The following is a 20,285-nucleotide window of genomic DNA, read 5'->3' on the forward strand; positions in this document are numbered from 1 at the left end:
TTCTAAACGTATCTGAAGGACATCTGTTATACCCATCTAGTATAGTTTATCTCTAATTTATCCAGAGGAAGAAAAAAACCCCAACAGATTCTACAAATCACTAACATCTTCTGTCACTGCCATAGCAGTTAATATGGTAGCAAATACCCTGAAGAATATCAGGCGAACTACGTAACAGTACTAGTCGGCACCACCACTTATCAAAGCAAAAGCCTTTATCCTCCTTAATATCATTTGCTTTTCTTCAGGGCTCCACAGCTCCAGCTATTACTTCATGTTTAATTGAAACAAAGTTTTTAAAGCAACAAAGATTGAATGTTCATCTCTTATGTAAGAGAACAAATCTGTAGCAGAAGAGTTTCAATTCAACACAACAACAACAACAAAAATAAATCTATGAGGCTTGGAAAATAAAAAAACCAAGAGTGCTCACGTCAAGAAGAGAACATTGACCTTAATTCTTCTCTCCTGAAAGATTAATGTCATTCTTTAGTTAATGTAATAAATAAAAGGAGGGATGGGGCAGGAAGGAGAGGATCCCACCCTGATGTCTACTAGGAAACCATACTCAATAAGCAGAATGACTTTTTTAAGTGGACATTTACTTGAGAACTACTGTCAGGCAAGTGCAGAAATTATGGTGGAGCAGTCCCACATCCCACAACATCTCTTCTCCAGCCATTTGTGATGACTATAACAGAAAACGTTGGCTAGCAAGAGCTGATTTTTTTAATTCATTCTCTGTTTTCAGGTTTTGCAAAGGGTACTGGAGACCTTGCTTGTTTTAGTTCACAAAAAGTTATCATACAGGTGGAAAAGTAATAAAAGGACCACGGTTCTGTGAATAGACAGGATCATATTTTAAACTCAAAAATGTAAGCTGACGAGAAATGAGAAAAATAAGATAAAAATAAGAAAAAAAGCACTCATCTTTGTAAGGGTTTAGCAGAGGAAAAACTAATCACGCACATGCTTACTATGATACTTGGTGTAGAATTTATACACCAGCTATTCCAGCCAAGCTAACAACACATCAGCAACTTTACAGAGAAGCAGAACACCTACTGAGGAAAATAAACCAGCCTTCTCCATCAAGGACTGTCGTTCTGCTTCCCCAAGGAAAGAGAAATGACGCTGAAGCCACCTACAGCAGGTGACAATCTTGCTGCTTAGCCATAGCTGTGGTAAAGCCTTCAAATAAAGGACAGCTTAGCACTTAGACAGAGATGAATTAGGTTTCTTCACAATCACCGGAGTATATCCCTAAGCAATTCTCCTCTGTGTTATTTCATTAATTTATTTCATATCCTTGTGGGTCAAAAGAGTACTTACACTAGATAATGCAACAGCGTGCAGACTCTTCTCACGCAGCTCAGTTCTGCTGTTCTACTGCGTGGGAACACCCACTTGTCAGAGAACAGCAAATACAGGTGAGTTAGAGCGTGAAGAAGCAAAGGGGATTCTCTCCTGAAGAGAGAAATAAACTTACTTTATGTAAGAGAAATACAGCAACACTTTTTCTATTCTTTTTAAATAAACACTCTTAGAATCTCACCTGAAATATGATACTGATTAACATACCCATCTAATGAAGGAGAAAGACTTCAATCATTCTGCCCCTAAATTCACATCTAAGAGCTCACTGCGTATTTCTGCATTATTTTTTTAGCTTATGGAAAAACCCACAAATTGAGGACCTTGACAAAAATCTAGTTTGCCAGAGAAGGCTATGCAAATACCAAAATAATAATAATAATAAAAAAAAATCACAGAGAACACCAGTGTATTTTATAGATTCTCCTCTAGTGCCATCTTGCTACCAAACGATTCCCCTTGTGGTAAAAACCATAGTTAGGAAAGGACTGTGTGCAAAGGAACTTGTGACAGCTGTCCTCCAACTTGTATTTGTATAAGAATGGTAAATTTCTAGTAACAAATACAATTATCTCTTAAAAACCACCTATTTGTTATTGAGGAAATTGATGTTTTTCCAAAAATAAACATGTGTAAAAACCTGTTATCATTTTTCCTTCTATTACTAACTCTAGGTACCATTAACACATAAAGGTAACAAGGCAATAAAACCATTATTTCATAAGAAATTTATAGTATTTTTGCTCACAGCTGTTGATTTATATAAGCAGACTTTATACTGCTAGGCAACGTGATTAATATAGCAGAAAAGAAGGTAAAAAGTAGGTCAGTGATACAGCACAATGGTTCTTCAACTCAACTCGCCTCCCTGCCTCCAACGTGAAGCATAACATTCATTCTTCGTATTTTGGAGCACTAAATGACATTGTAACTAGATGCCGAAGAGAAGAATTACTAGACATTATGCACCCTTGATCTTTACACAAAATTCCCATGACATCTATAGAAATTCCACAGCTGCACAAAACAGAATAAGGTCCATGGCAAACACAGCTTTCAGGGTTTGCTCGTCAATAAATACCACAAGCATAAGAGAGACAGCAAATGTTAACATTTTATTTGTTTTGAACATATAAAGGTTATAACTCTCTGAAACAATTTTTTTAGAGCCATCTTGTGGGGAAAATAAGCAATTTAAAACAATACATGTACTCTAATTGGTTTTCTACCAAAAAGATCAGTGTTCAGTATGACATATTCTAGTACTCTTTTAAAAAAATAAATGTCTCAGTCACACTGTAAACTTTATACAACATTGTCTAAACCACTGGAACATGAAGCAGGTGCCTTTACGAACAATCATGTGTTAAAAGATTGGTTCTAAATAGAAAAAAATATATATCATGAAGTTAAAGATGCTGTTCTTCTGAAGAATGCTTTTAGGCCAGGTTCCATTCAAACTCCACTCATCTGCAGCCCACAGGAAAGGCGCAAAAACCTAGAGAAGCTGAGGTTTCTTTCAGAGCTCGCTTGGCCTAATGAGTAAATCAAATGGAATTATTCAACCTAACTAAAATGGGGTAAAAAAACCCAAACCAAATAAATCTAAATATAGTAGTAGATTCAGCATTCAAAGCTGAAAAGCTTTTGTTCTTTAACATCCTTAGCATTGCCAATTTACGTAGTTTCAGTAATCTTCTGCTAGTTCTGAAGAACTTTACAACAGTTGTTTATAAAGAACATATTAAATGACAGTTTCCTGTTTGTGTACACGTCAGTGAAGTACACGGTTGGGCAGTCAATTTCAGAATAATCAAAAGTCATAATGCAGGCTTCAGCTACCTAGAGCAACCAAACATCAGCTGCTGCTTGATCTATGTGTCTTGTCTATGAAGCAAAGCGCTTAAATTTCATCCTAGAGAACAAAAGCGCACAGGTAATCCATATATCTATTGGTTTTAACTTACGCCCTATTAAAATACTTCATTTACATAGAACATTAAAGCGTATCGCATCACATTTACCCAATATGTAATTATCTTCTATTAATACAAAAGTAAAACAGAATGTCACAGAACACTTTTACAAAGTGCACAATCAAGAGGTGTCACAGAAATATGCACTTTTTGGAGCTGTTACAATCCATGTATAGTATAGACTAGCAGGCACCTCTGTTAATTTCTGATTTTTAAATAAATACGGAAATTTGACAACAAAAGGGTCCTACTGTACCCAAAGCCTCTGACAGCTGTAACTAAACAGAACATACTGGCACCCAGATGTATAACCAGACAATTTTGCTAAGGCAAGCACAAGTATGTCAATTTTTAATTTTACACTTCTACCAAGCTTTGAGTGAAAGAAGGTGTACATGTGCGCTTACAGCTTTCCTTCCTCCTTAAAGATGACAACGAGATCCACTTCCTCCACATCCTCTTTAAACTTTGGAAAGGAGCCCTGACTCAGGGGCACTCGCTTTAATAAGATTTTGGATTTCTTTGAATTTTGGGTGTTCTTTATCAGCTACCAACTGCAGCAATATAGCTTCGCTAGTAGTAACTATAATTCCGGTACGAGCAAGACGCTGAAAGAGAAAAGAGCAGACAGACAATAATGTAAGATACACACAAATGTGAATGAGTACACATTTTTTACAAAAGACGGATGGTATTTTTAAAAACATTTCCTATTAATATAAGTATTGCCAATTCCATTCCAGCATTTTTTAGCAGTGCCATTTATAAAGCTAGGATGGAAAGTGACTGTTTTTAGAGTTCACTAAGGAAAAAGGCTGCCCTGGATTATAAATAAGGGTTCCTACTTTGACTTGATTCTTTCCTCATTTTAGGGGGATTTTCAGATTTAATAAGCAGACTTAATATGTAGAAGACATGCCCTCTTCTACTAGCAACACTTTTCCCTTGCATGGTCCCAAGGATAGCTTTTCTTCCCTCTCATGCAGATTTGAAAGGCCCGGGAAAAAAGAAAATAGCGAGGTCCATCCAAGCTAAAGGCGTTAAGCAAGAAATTTAATTGTCACAATTTCTCTTTCAGGGTTTGTTACGTACAAGTACTTAGGTCTTTGGACTACACAGCGTGCTAGTACTAATAATCGCAGGAGACAGAACAAAAAGCTCTTCTACAGACCTGATAAATCATACCAGCACAACAGCAGCTCCTTTTAACCAACAGCTCATTACAGCCTCAGTAACTCCAGAGTTAGTTCTCAGAGGCTAGAGAATGAAAAACTTTGCTGCATAGAATGCAAAACTGAAAGAGGCCTGCTAGATCTTGTAAGTGCACAACTAAACACAGCAATGCTTCATGTAGCCCAAGCCACAGGACTTACTGCAAAGTTTTTGGACTTTTAAGACTGTGGTTGCTGCCTACGTAGCAAAGTTACCTTTACTTAAAAGGCTGACCACTTCCTGCCCCCACTCCCAACAACTGTACAGATGCTTTGGCAGCAAAACTCTTCATGGATCCAGCTTTCCCTCTGTCATCCTCTACTCAGCTGCATGTGCCACCAAATCTAATGGGGTCCTGAATGAGCCAAGGGAGGGCAAGAGGCAGAAAATACAGATGCATATGCCTCCAGACAGGTTTCAGTTGTAATTACTAAAGCAAAGAGAAGGTTGAAACTTTTTAGGGCAGACATAGATCACTGCTCTTTAGTTGTTCAATTACAAAGCAATTGCTGAGGGAAAGTTATTAATCTTAAGGGAACAGTAAAGTATATGTAACTACAGTCTATACAATGATAAACTAACTAGGCTAGATTTATGCAAGTTGATGCTTCCTGCTTGCAATAATGGCAGCAAACCTTGCGATATTCTTAAATTGAAACAAAGCAGATAGCTTCCCCAGCTCTCCTGCTCTGTACAACAACATATTTGTTTAAACCACATACAAAAGAAAAAAAAACGGGAAAATCAAAATGAAATATTATGGCAATGCTTTCAATATGTACTTCTCCAGGAATACAATTTTTTTTTGCTTGTAACTAGTACGGATGAGAGAAAAAACAGACTGTTAAAAGAACCTTGCCTTCTGAGAAATATTGATTGAAAAAAGACAACACCTTCTCTTTAGAAGCAAAACATACCATAACACGTCAAAGAGGCTGGCATTGGCTTATACTTAGTCCTAGAATTAGAGTATAATTTATATAGCATTGAGATTAGTAGGAATGAAGCATGTGCTGGATGCTTTTCCAAGGAAAGTGAAAGTTTTCTTAGAACATAAGTCTTTCAGACAAAGGAAAGCAGCAAGCGTGTGTTACATCCACACTACAGGTACAAGTAGAACAGAAAAGAAAAACAGCAGGAACAGACTAAGCTGGCTCAATCCACGACCAAGCAGTGACACAAGGCATCTTCATCAGATAGGGCAGAGATAAAGAACAGCCACAGCCTTGGCCAGTTGCGTTGAATTATTTAATCAGTGGAAATTTTAAGGGTTTTTTTTGGTTTCTGGGGTGGGTTGTTTTTTGGGGTTTTTTTGTTTGCAAGCTTTTGCGTGGTGTGATTTTTAAGCACACAGCAGAAGTGGAGACAATAACTCTTTTGGGTCATGCAAGCACACGTGAAAGCTTTGGCTGTCAATTGATTCAAACTGCACTTCCTAAGTACACCTGTTCAGATATTTGCATGTTTGTCACCAGTGCCATCAAAACACATGCTATGTGAGTGGATATGTGGAGAACTGAAGGGATGGGTGGGACCAGATGGGATTTATTTGAGATTGCTGAGGAAGGTAGTTGTTATCACTGCAAGGTCACTCTGTATCATCCTTGAAAGGTCACTGTGAACAGAAGAGGGCTGCATCACTAGGAAAAAGTAAATGTTACACCCATCTTCCCAGAAAGGTACGGAGAAGGATCAAGGGAACTCAGATCAATGAACCTCAGCTCACCACATGCAGCCACAGAGGAGGAGGAGGAGTTACTGCCATATAACTGTCTGGGTCATCACAGCAAGCCAGCAAATGTTCCCCGAATCATATTTTAATGATGAATACTTAAAAGGACCACAGCAAAAGATTTCCTTTGTGCTTGATGAGAAAACATTGCCAAGACATGCTAAAAAGTTACCTAAAACTGACCTATTTGCCTGGATTACAGCTTTTGCAAACAACCACGCTTTTAAGATGATCGATACTTTTTTGACTAGGAAGAAAAGCACTCGCTGCTTTAACCCGTTACACTGAAACAACTTCTATGCATGCAGACATAGAATAAGTGACAATCAAATGTACAAAGACGTACACAATAAGGCAAAGAGATTTCAGTTTTTCTATATTTGTTTTGTGTATTACTGTTGCTGTACCACGTTGACTTGGGAAGCCCATGATTTCAGTCATTCCTGCACTCTGTGTGCGTCACTGTGCTTTACGTGACAGATGACATTAAGCTTTCACTTAATCAAAGTCATGGGTTTCATCAAACGCTATATGCTGGTGATTTCCCTTTAGCCTTTAATTCTCTTTTTCATGAGAAACAGAAGAAATTAGAAGTCTTCTCCAAATCTATGAAAAATGTATAAAATGCTGTAGTTATTAGTTCCAATTTCCAAATAATTGTTAGCACATGAAGCAAAAAAATCACAATACTTAATATATATATCATTTTTTTATTTCCAAGTTATGCCTGTAAACAAGTTAGAGTACACTACAAAAAATTGCATGAATTTGCTACCACATAGTTGTACATGCTTTTAAATTGTGTTACATTTATCTCCATTTTCTCAACATTTAGTTAGACTAACCTCCTAGAAGGGGGGTGGGGGAAATCTTTACTATAATCACAGAGTCTTGAGATTAAGCTTTAATTCGAAAGGATAAGGAAGAGCAGAGGGAGGGACAGACATACAAGAAGCAGCCTTGAACGGGATCACTTACTATTATATTCCATTGCATTTCAAGGAATTTCAACAGCAGCACAAATACTGCTTGGAACAACAAAATCAAAGGTTCTGTAGCACTTTTGCTCTGCTGTACAGATAACACTCTATACAAAAATATCCTGAAATGCTAATGGTTATACAGAGTAATCTAGACTGCACAAAAAAATCACTTTTAAAATTCAATTGTCCCAAACGGGGTTCCACATATTCAACCATAATTTAGGGAGGAAAAATAAGGCAGTAATCCTTCTCCATCCTGGAAACTATTCTGAAAATCAGAGCATTCACCTCTTCTCAAGTCTATGTTTGTCCACTGCTTACTGTCCTTAGAAATTCCTTGTCAGCTTACAATAAGCAGGGAAATTAACATAGAGACCCAAGGTAGACAAAGCCTTCAATAAGAAACTTACCTCGAGAGCAAACATTCTGTCCATCATACTTCTTGATGAGGTGGCATCAGCTACAATATGAACTTCCAGACCTCTGCCAATTAATTCCAATGCTGTTTGCTGGATGCAGACATGAGTCTACAGGGAAGAAATCAATAGCAAAAAACCCACCATCAAACCATTATTATAAAACATGAGTAGCACAATGCCAAATTAGACTGCATAATTAATTAGGGTTCAAACATGTATTTTTCTACCCTGACATTACTAGGGAACTCAATGTGGGTTTTAAATGCCAACGAAGCTTGAGACAAGAGCCTGCAGTTTAGACATATCTCATTTCAAATTTTATTATGAGATAATATGAAAGACAAGTAACGCAAGAATAATTTAACCTGTAGAGGGTATCTGAGCTCTAAGCAGTATAAATTGACTTTTTTTTTTAAATTACAGAAAGCAATGCTTAATACTATTGCAGGCAACAGACATTACCATAAAACAGAACAAGAATGGTAAGGCACATACTTCTACTCCAAACAGGACAACACTGCGGACTCCAGGGATTTCTGCTAATGCTGCTTCGACTTCTGGCAACACCATTGAAAATTTTGTTTTGGGAAGCACAAGTTTAGCTCCTGTTAAATCAATTTCTTGCACAGTGTTGCCAAGACCTTTGGGATACTGTTCAGTTACAATAACTGGAATTCCTAAGAGCCGTGCACCTTGGAGCTGCAAGGGGGCAGGGAGGAAATCGAACAAGAAAAGAAATTGTTAAAGAATGATAATAGTAAAGATTTTGTTATTACATGAAACTAAATAACCAGTAAACTGGCTGTATATAAAATAATAATTTATGTGTGTGAGCAAAACTTGCTACAAGAAAAAAAGCAAAAACCATACCAGTCGTTGGCCCACACTGATGATATCCCCGAAGTACTTGATGGCAGGCCGGAATCGCTCTTGCATATCACAACAGAAAAACACAGTGCTTGAGGGTGTCAGGTTGCCCAAAGTAGTCATCTGGAAAAAAAAAAAAAAAAAAAAAAAAAAAAAAAATGTTTTCCATGGCAGTGAAGACCCTTTCAGAAAAGCAGCAGAGTAAGAAAGATTCTGCAACACCTCTGCCAGGTAACAGATTTGTGTTCATTTAAGTGAAAATAGGATACAAGTTTTTCAAGCCTGATTTCAGTATGTTTCTAAATTCAAATGAACAGCTGATCCTAAGCGTTGTAGCACAGTCATCAATAGGTAACCAAGATTTATTAGGTGGGAGACACAAGTAAATGTACATAGAAACTTCTGAACCCTGAAGGGGAGTGGAAGAGCATACTGCCTAAAGTACTGTTAAAAAAAAAAAAAGAAGTAACAAAAAGTACCAACAGCAAAATTACATTCCTCAAATTCTTTTTTAAATCTACAGCTCTTGGTAGTGACATAAAATCAGGATAAATTAAAGTTTTAAAAAATTCAGACTTCCACTGGTTTTCAATATTGTATGTACACATATTTTCAACAGTTTCATTGTGTAGTCAGTTTGTTTCATCCATGACATCTTTTAGCACAAGTCTGATGAAAGTCCAAAGGCTAGAACAAAAGCAGAGAAGCTTGTCAGTATTATGACCAGAAACTGAACTGAATACATTTTAATGATAGAAAAAATCTCCCAGTTTCCCTCCTACAGGCTACAGAGTAGAGCAGAAGGGGGGGGGAGTGTGTGTGTAAGAAAAAAGAAATCAAAGATTGCATTTTCTCACTCTTTGAAAGAGTGCTTTGTATTTGTATAAAAGTACTTGCACTACCTGGAGAAGCAAAGGAGAAGGCTTCAGCTTGAGGCTACAGGGAAAGAAAGAAGCAGCTACATACTATAATTTAGTTGTAAGGCAATTGAAGGGAAATTGCATCTGTTCAGGAGCTTTTCAGCAGACTGATAAATCAAATTGAATAAACTGCCTCTGGGAAGTAGACATTAATTGTATACACTTCATTTTTTGCAAATTGAGGTTGTGATGTTTTAAACTAAAACAAAGTTATAAAACCTGTAAAATAGTACATTTTGGAAGAGCAGGGATATATTTTGTTTACGGCACAAGGTTTTGGTAGTGCGAGGAGGCTGCACGGGTCACACTTTTGCGAGAAGATGCCAGAAGCAGCCCGATGTCAGACAGTCAGTACCAGCTGGCTCCAAGACGGATCCGCTGCTGACCAAAGCCCCAGCAATGGTGGTGGTGTCTACTGTGATAACGTATTTAAGATAACATATTTAAGAAAGGGTAACCACCGTGCAACAGCAGCTGGGAGAGAGGAGTGAGAACATGTGAGAGAAACAACTCTGCAGACACCAAGCTGAGTAAGAAGGAGAGGGAGGAGGTGCTAGAAGCACCAGAGCAGAGATTCCCCTGCACCCATGGTGAAGACCATGGTGAGGCAGGCTGTCCCCCTGCAACCCATCAATATCCACAGTGGAGCAGATGTCCACCTGCAGCCTGTGGAGGACCCCACACTGGAGCAGGTGGGTGCCTGAAGGAGGCTGTGATCCCATAAGAAGCCCACGCTGGAGCAGGTATTCTGGCAGTACTTGTGACCCCACAAGGACCCACGCTAGAGCAATCCACTCCTGAACGACTGTACCCCATGGAAAGGACTCATGCTGGAGCAGTTTCTGAAGGACTGCAGCCTGTGGGAAGGACCCACATTGAAGAAGTTCATGAATGACTGTCTCCTGTGTGTGGGACCCCACGCTGGAGCAGAGAAAGAGTGCGAGGAGGAAAGAGTGGCAGAGACGAAGTGTTACGAACTGACCACAATCCCCATTCTCTGTCCCCTTGCACCACTTGCGGGAAGGAGGTAGAGAAGCTGGAAGTGATGCTGTTCATGAGCTTTTTGTCATATTTTCTCTCCTAGTCCCGTCGAGGGGGGGAGTGATGGAGCAGCTTGGTGGGCACCTGGTGGCCAGCCAAGGTCAACTCGCCACATGGGAATCAGGAATCTTTAAATATCAGTCCCAAATCTTTCATTGATTCATCACGTTCCCTGAGTAAAACACTTTTGATCTCCAAGGCTGAAAAACCTACAGTAATGACCACGCTCAACCACACAGAATGGCCTGTTCAAACTGCTGTGAAAATTACTTGTGCATTATAACTGTAAATGCTAAATTCCCACACCTCTGAGATTCAGTACACCACTTGTGCCAAATAACTGCAGTTCCTCCAGTCCTCATGGGCAAAGTGGCAATACTATTAGTAAAAGCAGTTACAAAAGCAAATGCAGTAACAACCGTAAAGCAGATGCTCTAACACAGGACCCACTGATGCCACAGGAACAGCATCACAACAGACATCAGGGAAATCTTTTTCACTAGGAAGGTACAGCTGCACGCGTGGTAGGATCTCCATCCTTAGAGATTTTCAGCATTCAGCAAAGCCACTGCTGATTTGATCGAGAATTGGCTTTGCATAAAGTTAGGAAAGGCAGTCCCTTGATATCTCTCCCATACAAGTATCTCTCCCATACGACACTTCTGCAATTCTACACCATGTAGCAAATGAGGTCTGGGACCAAGAATGCTTGAAAATAAAATTAAATATTGAATAACTGCCTTGTTCTTGAACACTATCCATCTACGTGCTTCAACAATGCAGAAGCCAGCTGGTGGGAAGAACTTATGTACAATTCAACACCACAGCGAGCACCTACTGTGATCCATTCTGACTCTGGCACTTACTACCATCAGAGCAGTCAATCATGAAGTTTAACTTTCCTACCACCCAGCAGCAAAAATAGAGTAACTGGAATAGACAATATTTGTAAGTGTGCCTCCTACTCAGAAAAGGTGTCATTTTGTCTTGGCATTTATATGACAAGCAAAGACCATTATTTTCTTCTATAAATCATTCCACTGTGCTTTTTTTGGTTTTGTTTTTTTTTTTTGTTAAGATCATTTTGAACTACTGCAAACCATCATTGATTGTAGAGTGATCTACGTGGAGTTAAGTCTACTGCCTTGGCATACACCTTCCTATGCCAAGGCAGTGTATGGCACGACCATCCTTAGCACAGAAAACAAGAATGAATAGCCTAGGAAGGTCTTCAAGAAGCTGCCTATTCTGCCTCTACACAAGGATCAACCAAACACAAATACTCATCACAGATATGTATCTGGTCCGACCCATCAACAATACACAATTTACAGAGCTCTTATACAATTCATGACACAGCTCTGTTATCTTTACCTTGCACTGTCTTCTCACCCATAGTTACTTTGTTGCCATTTAAGAGCATTATTTCCAGTTCTGTTCATGGTGGATTTGAAATACAAGAACATTACCACCTTCCTTGACACGCGTAACCATGCACGAATGCCTATTACCATACCTCAAGACTCAGATCTGGTTTCCCTTTAGTCATTCCCCTCCCCTCCCTTATTCTAAAACATATCTAATACTTTCAATCTTTCCTCCTACAACTCAAATCATTTTCGTTGCCCTCCCTGGGGTGCTTTTCAAATTGCATTCAACAGCGAGGCACCCAATAGTACTATAACAGTAGTATTTCTCTGCCCATAATAATTGTCAGCACTAGTAGAGCCTCAGAGAACATTGGTCAATTCATAGCCCTCGCAAGCTGTGTTCAATTTGTACTTTCCACTACTCTATTTGCTCTTTCCATAATTTATGATACTTAAAATGCTGAGGTGCATTTTAACCTCAAAATCATCCCTTGAACTCACCCTCATCTTTTATTTGCATAGCTGATTATTTTTACCTTAGCGTAGGAATTATTTCTGCTTTTGTTGCTTCCAATTTGAACTGCATCTTATTTCACCTTGCTTCTCCACCCTGTCACGAAAAGGCTGAATTTTGTGCTCTCAGATGCTTGCAGCTCCTCCCAGCTTGGCACCTTCTACCAAAACAGTATTTGCCCTACGTTTCGCCAATGACATGGGTGACGGAATATTTATAAACAGTGGATTTGGAACAGATCTTACAAAGTACAATTGAATATTATTTCAATTTGACAGCGAAGCACAGAAGAAAACTGACTGCCTTTCCAGCCAGGGAACACCCTCATTACAGACTTCCACTGAATCCATAATCCCATGCGTTTATGATAAACATCACAGGGAGCTGGAGCAAAAGCCTTATATATGCTTTCCTCTATTATCAATATGACTCAATTTATGCCTTCAGTTTGACACCAGTGGTGCTCTAAAATAAAGTTTGGTCAAGTATGTATTTGCTGAATAAAAGCTTTTACAAAATCTAACACAAATAATTCCTATATTGATTTTCATATTTATTTCTGATTCATTTGCAGTCTGATTCGAACCACGCAACACATGGCAGAACAAGAAGAAACCAGAAGAAATAGATGGCAAGACCAAAAAATCAACACTTGCCAGTGTTACTTGTAATAGCAGATGTAGGGAGGACCGAGCACAGCAGAAAGCAGTTTGAAATTAAGTTTCATAAATAGCAGCTAATGCAGTCCATAAATAAATTCACAGAAGTATCTGCTACGTACAAAGGAAAGTTTCTGTTTACTGGTTCATCAATATGCCATGTAAATCCTACCACTCACTCTCAAAGCCATCCTCCCCTTCCTCAGCCACACCACATCGGGGACACAGGACATCTCCATCTCACACAAGCCCTGACGGTGAAAACCACTACCATCGGCACCGCTCCAGAACCGCGCCCCACCGGTGAGCTGGGGTTGGGGCAAAACTACACCCAGACATCAAACCCTGGGCCTGTTTGCTTTCGCTCCGAGGAGAAGCAGGTTGGACAAGGATGGTGAGACAATGCAGCCACACGGTACCTGTCTGAATCCACCCTGAACGTAATGTCTACCCAGCCAAGATATCATTAAACAAATTAAAAGGAAAAAAAAACCCAACCAACCAGCCCCAAATCACCTGAAGTTACCCCCCCCAGTAGATAAGCTCTTCCATTTGTTTAGCTTCACCTCTCTCAGTTAGGACTTTCTTCCCTCCAGCTGGAAGTTATCCACAGCACCATCAGAATAGGTACCTTGGATGGACACGTAACCTGATGCAGCTCATCTACCCAGCTAGAGAAGTCATCTCTAGGACCTCGTCCAGACCAGGATTTAAAGGTATGCTGTCACGAGTTACATACAGCTTTAAATCCTACTCTAGAAAAGGCCTAGGTGGGAAAGGACAGGTGTTTTTTCACATCTGTTTCATCTCTGCTGATTATTATTAATCATACAAAATGTGACTGTAATGAAGTACTGTAATTACAGAAGCAGCTTTACAAAAATATTCTTATATACTGGCTCTTTATCTGTACTTTCCCTGTTCAAACTTCAAGGAACCATTACATGTACAAAATGCAACTTTCTCCCAGTATTGTAATGAACAAGAAAATGGAAGCAGAGAAATAATCCCATGTGACATCAGTAGTCACCTCATAAATCTCTTGCCAAGGTTACCCACTAAAAGGGCAGAGCAGAGGACCTTGCAGCCTTGGTATTTCAAGGATGGCAGAAAAAGACAACAACGAAAACAAGCTGGCTATCATATTTTCTTCTCCTTTATTTCTAGAAGGAAATCCGTAAGATTCAGTTTTACTTTGCTGCTTATCTTTTAAAGGAAAAAAAAAAAGAAGAATTCAGTTTAATGTATTTCAAGGGAAAAATAGGTTACAAGTGCTTCAACTTAAGAACATAAATATTTATTTTATGCTAAGCCAAACTGCAGTCTTTTATATGCAATGCAGTATTTAAAAAGGACAGATTTAGTTAGATAAGCACATGATGTTCATATAATTAAGACAGTATAAAATTCTTCATCAAAATCCAAAATGATCAAAATGCTTGCTGCAGAGTAAAGACACACAAACAAGGAGTCTGGATTTGAAGAAACCTCTCTCAATATTTTCAGTCCTTTGTTGTCCTTCTTTAAGGTTCTAAGTGATGGTTTTTTAAAATTTATTTATTTAGAAACGTATTTAATTGTAGCACTAATGTGTCAGAATTTATAATTGCACCTTTTGAGAAAAAACCAAAAAAACAACTCCCCTCACCTGCCTCTCATCCTGCAATTTATGCTTCGGCTTTTCCCAGTCTCCAGAAAACGGACTTAGGCTCCGGAGTTAATATTACCTCTATTTCCAAAGCATCTGAACGTAGCAATATTCAGTATGTGTAAGATGAGTGAAAATCTGTGTATAAATAGTTCTATTTTATTTACCTTACCTTTCAGCAACAATTAAGTACCATTCTGCAATCAGCTTTCTGCAAGAAATATACGCCTGAGACCTCAATGTGTCTTTTCAAAAAACACCCTGAAGTAGAGTAATAATTTTACCCTTTTAGCTCCAGCATCTTAAGGTTACAAGTTTGTAAATACAGAGTACAAGTACTGCTGAAGAGAAGTCACCTTGAAGTTATGACAGCAACTGTGAAATAGCCTCTCTCGGGCATATATTCGAATGCCGCCTGATCTCCTCTATTACACGGCTGTAATAAGCATAGCTGTTTTGGCTTCTGATATTTCCGAAGTGTTTTTCCTTACTGCTTCTCTCCTCCAAAGTCAACTACAACAGTTACAGCAAAACACAACAGTTTTAGTTTTAGCAGCACTATTTAACTGCATTTAGAGCTAGAGGAGGTTAAAGTGTTCCTGCATTTCCCTGCCACGAATGTAAATATTATTCTGTTAAAACTTTTTAAAGCACTTAAAATCCATGGAAAGCAGATGGCTCCTTTCTGCTAGTACTCAGTCCCTTGAGTTGCAAGCATATGCCCTCGTCACCAGTTGGGAGAGCCCAAATGGAAAGTCCCACCAAGTCTGTGGCTGAGGAGCTTCAAGAGCAGCAGCCAGACCATTGGGGTTTACTGTGTCCCACCAGCCCGACTAACACTGGGGTGGCCACTAAAAGTTCAGTGGCGGTTTTGTGCCAGGACGTCTAAACCAAACAAATCCATGTATATAAGTATTAAAAGGCACAAATATGACTGGAGAGCAAATGTCCCTGTACAGATCGAGCCTTGAATTCTGCTGCGTGGAGCGGCTTTCCGAGGGCAGAAGCATATGTTGATTTCTCCATGAGGTTGCTGCCCCCCTCAACTGCATGCACAGGAAATTGGAAGATCCCAGTAAAACACCATTTGGTGCTGACTCTTCTCGAGCTACTGCAACAAAAGGCATCCTTCCATGACAGGTCTGCACAGGAATCAAACCAGGGGGATATTGTTCCAGAGTCCAGGGCGCTACTGCCCTAGGAGTTAAAATGCCATCCATAACTAAAAGCATACATATATTTTTATAAAGCACGCACATAAAAATACCCAAATTATTGTCTAGGAATATGGATGCTAGTGTCTGTCAATCTTAATATTAAACCAAACATATCTTTCCAAATATGCAAGTCTAATCACATCAGTGACCAAAGGCTGTCCCTCTTGCAAGACACGTTCAAAATGGTATTATTTCAACTGACTGTATGCCACATGTAGAGTTGACAAACTTATGTCATGTGTAACAATAGATAAAACATTGGGGGGACAGGAAAAAGGGCACACAACAGTGGATGAATCAACACACGGAAAGAAAGTATAATTTTCCCATCTGTATACCCTAAAGGTCTTAAAAAGCGCAGCTGTGACTGCATCAGACCAAATGTTCCCCAAACAAGTGATCTCTGAGCACCTGCCGGTGGCTTAAGGCAAGCTGACTGATATCATTGTGATGTCTCCAGCTCATTCTCAGCTGCTGAAGCACATCAAGGAGGCAACTAAAATAATACACAAGTGCCATCCTTTTCGTATCAACAGTTGCGATTGTCACAGAATTGCCACCAGTATCGGTGAAAGCAGCTAATCAATTAGGCAATTAATGCATTAAATACTGGTTCATCCTGAATCCCTGCAGTCAGTTAAAGCTGCATAGTGCATCTGCGCCCAGGGAATGACGTATCCTTCCATGTCTCAACACTGACCTTTTACACTGAGAGACGTCCTGCTACAAATGCTCAGTCTGCATTTACAGTGTCAGTGCAGAAGCCATCTGCAAGAGAGTCTTTTCAGAGCAGCAATCTGCATACACAAATAAGAAACAAAACTCTGACCTGCACCACTGTACCATGCAGAGACTACACAAATTACGTTTTTAAAATGACACCCATACCAACTCTTTTTGCAAGCTGGACAGGCTGTCCTTTCCAGTTTCTCTGGCTGTGCCCACATCCATTCTGTTTCCAACAGACAAAGCCGAAAGGTTTTAAATCAAAGCCGAAAGGTATTAAACCAAATATGATGAGTGACAAATGACAAAATGAATAAGAAAATAACAAAATCAGTTACTAAACTAGTTTGGTCTTCTTAACCACTCCTTCCGTACATAGGGTTAAGGAAAGGACAAAGACTTCAAAGGTATCTTGATGTACAGTCTAAGTTAAAGAGGCCACCTTGAGAGTTTATGGGTTCAAGACACTATGATTAAGCTGAGTTTACAAACAGTGTGAATTAGGCTGTTTCGGGAAACATAAAGAGAAGATGAGCACTATTATGAGTAACGTTGGCTCAACAAACTAAAACTTCTTAATTATAAATTAAGGAGAACGTACTGAATTAAGGCAATAGCTATGTATTTTATTTTCTTTCTTTCTCTTTTTTTTAAAAAAGTTGATTTCCTTGATGCTGGAGAAAGGAAAAAGCAATTTTGCTCCGAGTGCAACTACTACAGCACAACTGGCACAAATCTCCAGTGTGCATAAAGATATCTTAGTATGAAACACACGTACTGTATCTGTCTGGCAGTCTGGTTCCCTGGTTTATGGCCACAAAACTAGTGGGTTACAAATGTGTAAACTGGACGGCAAACCCGCTTTGGCAGGGAGGTTGGACTGGATGATCTACAAAGGTCCCTTCTGACCCCTACCACTCCGTAGAAGAGCTTTTTGGGGCAAGAAGGGACACAGAAATCCTAGGGACCTACGAGCCATGAGACCGAGCTCTGGACGAACCCCCTTTACCGGCACCCTTCGAGCTTCAACCGAGCAGCGTTACCCCCGGGCAGGGCCGGGAAGCACCAGCCGCCCGCTTTAAAGCTGGAGTGTTGATTCTTTCCGCCACAGGTCTATTTCCCCATTCAGGGAGCCAAGCAAGTTCCGACCCACCGCAGGCAAAGCCCGGCGACCAAACGCCTGCGATGCGGAGCGCACCTCCTTCCGCAAAACAAAAGTTTCCAGCGAGAAATAAAGCCGAGGCGGGTTTGCGGGGCTGGGCCCGCGGCTCCCGCCCGCTCCGGGCCCCCCCGGCCGCCGCTTCTCCCCAGAAAGGTGCGGGGGCAGCCGCAGCCGGCGGCGGTACGGGGCTGCCCCCCCCTCCGCCCCGCACGCACACACACCTGTGGCGGCCGGCGCTGCCCCGCCGCCGGCTCTCACCTGTATCTGCAGCGGCACCAGGCGCAGTTTGCAGCGCTCGCTGACCAGGAAGCCCTTGGGCAGGTCGATGTATTGGCTCCACTCCTCGGCGAAGAGCTGCACCACGAACTTGCGGTGCATGTCTATCTGGTCTCCGTAGAGGCTGAGGAACTTCTGGATGAGCAGCTCGTAGCCGGCGCCGTGGGGCACGCTGGAGGGCCGTGCGAAGACGGAGAAGCAGAAGAGGACGGGCACCGAGCCGCCGCCCGCCGGCGGGCAGCCCCCGCCGCCCGGAGCCGCCGCCTCCGCCGCCGCCATCTTCAGGGGCAGCCGCGCCGAGCCCAGCCAGCTCGCTGCGGGCCGCACCGCCGCTCCTCCTCCCGCCGCCTCCTCCCCTCGGCCGGGCGGGCGGCGCCGGCGGCCCCCAATCCCGGCTGCGGCTGCTCCCGCTCCTCCTCCTCGCCATGGGGCCCGGCCCTGCCCCGCGAACCCTCGGGGGTGGGCGCGCCGCTGGGGCGCCTCCGCTGGGCGGGCACCGGCTCTCCCGCCGCCGCCGCTCCTCCTGGGAGGGCGGGTGCCTCCCCCTCGTGCGGGCGGCGGGAGGAGCCGCCTCTCACCCAAACGTCTGCCCTCTCCCGGGCCGACGGGGAGAGCCCGCGTCCGCTGGAGAGGGCCGGGAGGCAAAGGGCACCTCCGGCGGGCGGCGGTGGGCAGCTCGTCCCTCGCAGTGGCCGGGGCCCGGCAGCCGCGGCGCCCCGTCGGGCGGGGAGCGGCGCGCCGAGGCGGGAAGGCGGCCGCGACGGTGCGGCTGGCCGGGGGCGGGCTGGAGGGGGGCTACCGGGCGCCGGCCCGGTCCGCGGCGGGGACGGGCGCCCCGCGGAAGCGGGGGAGGAACCTGTTGATGGAGCTGGGAGGTGCCCGGTTTCTTTCAAGCCCGATCCAGCCCGGCCTTAGATCTAGGTGGGGAAAGGGCTGTTTGCTCTGCCGGTACCAAAACCGGTTGTTGAGTTTCACAGGAAACTTTCTTCAGAAAGTCGAGGTGCCTGAGCTGCTGCAGCGCCGGCGCTCGGAACCTGCGGTTGCATCCACAGGTGGGGAAAAGTGAGCAGGGTATGAGGTACCCCCACATTTACCTCAGCACAAGAAGGACATAGACCGGTTGGAGCAGGTCCAGCGGAGGGCCAGAACGGATGATCAGAGGGCTGGAGCACCTCACCTATGAGGACAGGCTGAGAGAACTGGGGTTGTTCAGCCTGGAGAAGAGAAGGCTCTGGGGAGACCTTATAGCGGCCTTCCAGTGCTTAAAGGGGACCTACAGGAAAGATGGGGAGGGACTCCTTATGAGGGAGTGTAGCAATAGGATGAGGGGTAATGGTTTTAAACTGGGAGAGGGTAGATTTAGATTAGCTATCAGGAAGAAATTCTTTACAGTGAGGGTGGTGAGGCACTGGAACAGGTTGCCCAGGCAAGTTGTCAATGCCCCATCCCTGGAAGTGTTCAAGGCCAGGCTGGATGGGGCTTTGAGCAGCCTGGTCTAGTGAGAGGTGTCCCTGCCCATGGCAGGGAGTTGGAGCTAGTTGATCTCTAAGGTCCCTTCTAACCCAAACCATTCTATGATTTTATCCTTCCCAGCTTCATGTTCTCCACAAAATTTCCAGATTCATTAACTTTATTTTTTTTCCTTTGCCAGGAGGCAGCTGGGAAATGTTGCCCTGATTTTTCCCATAATTGCCAGATACTCTGTTGCAATTCAGTGTGCTTGGGGGAAAGGATCTGAGTAGTGTGTTAACACTTGTAGAAAGAAAATACTTTCTGACAAAACCCAGTGGGTGTTTTCACGCGCTATCCAATGCAGTGGCACCATTACCAAGGTTAATGAACGTCTGCCTGGCTAAATACCGACAAGCTGAAGCTCAGAGTTGTTCTTGTGCTTTACTGATGTCAGAAACTTGGCGCTGTTACGTTAAATGACTATGTTATATTTTCAGTAGATTTTTTTTTCAGAAAACACATTGCTGATATGAGTTGATTTAAAAATGGCAAACGTAAGGACCCTTTCACAATTATATATTTGCACACTTATATACTCACTAGGCAGTGAAGCAGACTATTTTATACACTACTCAAGAAGCAAATGTGCAATGGCTTCTGTGCATTACAGGGAAAACATGCAAATTTTACTGTGTCTAAGCAGAAATTACACAAAGTAAGTTTTTAAAAGGATTCAG

The 20,285-nt window shown here is 42.1% G+C and overlaps 1 protein-coding gene across 2 annotated transcripts; it reads right to left on the reverse strand.

Annotated features, from left to right (window-relative positions):
- Nucleotides 1-2,470: 2,470 nt before the first annotated feature.
- ISOC1 (isochorismatase domain containing 1) lies at nt 2,471-18,611 on the reverse strand. Of its 2 annotated transcripts, none has more exons than XM_063320735.1 (5): nt 18,079-18,533; nt 8,567-8,686; nt 8,192-8,395; nt 7,688-7,804; nt 2,471-3,958 (listed from the first exon to the last, which is right to left on the reverse strand). In XM_063320735.1, the coding sequence occupies exons 1-5, from the start codon at nt 18,373-18,375 to the stop codon at nt 3,812-3,814; spliced, it is 885 nt and encodes a 294-aa protein (XP_063176805.1). In that variant the 5' UTR covers nt 18,376-18,533; the 3' UTR covers nt 2,471-3,811. The 2 variants fall into 2 exon arrangements, with proteins under 2 accessions (XP_063176805.1, XP_063176806.1); XM_063320736.1 differs by lacking the exon at nt 2,471-3,958 and adding an exon at nt 3,966-6,900 and having other exon boundaries at nt 18,079-18,611.
- Between the last annotated feature and the right edge of the window lie 1,674 nt (nt 18,612-20,285).

Source organism: Chroicocephalus ridibundus, chromosome Z (assembly GCF_963924245.1).
Source record: "Chroicocephalus ridibundus chromosome Z, bChrRid1.1, whole genome shotgun sequence".
Taxonomy (NCBI): domain Eukaryota; kingdom Metazoa; phylum Chordata; class Aves; order Charadriiformes; family Laridae; genus Chroicocephalus; species Chroicocephalus ridibundus.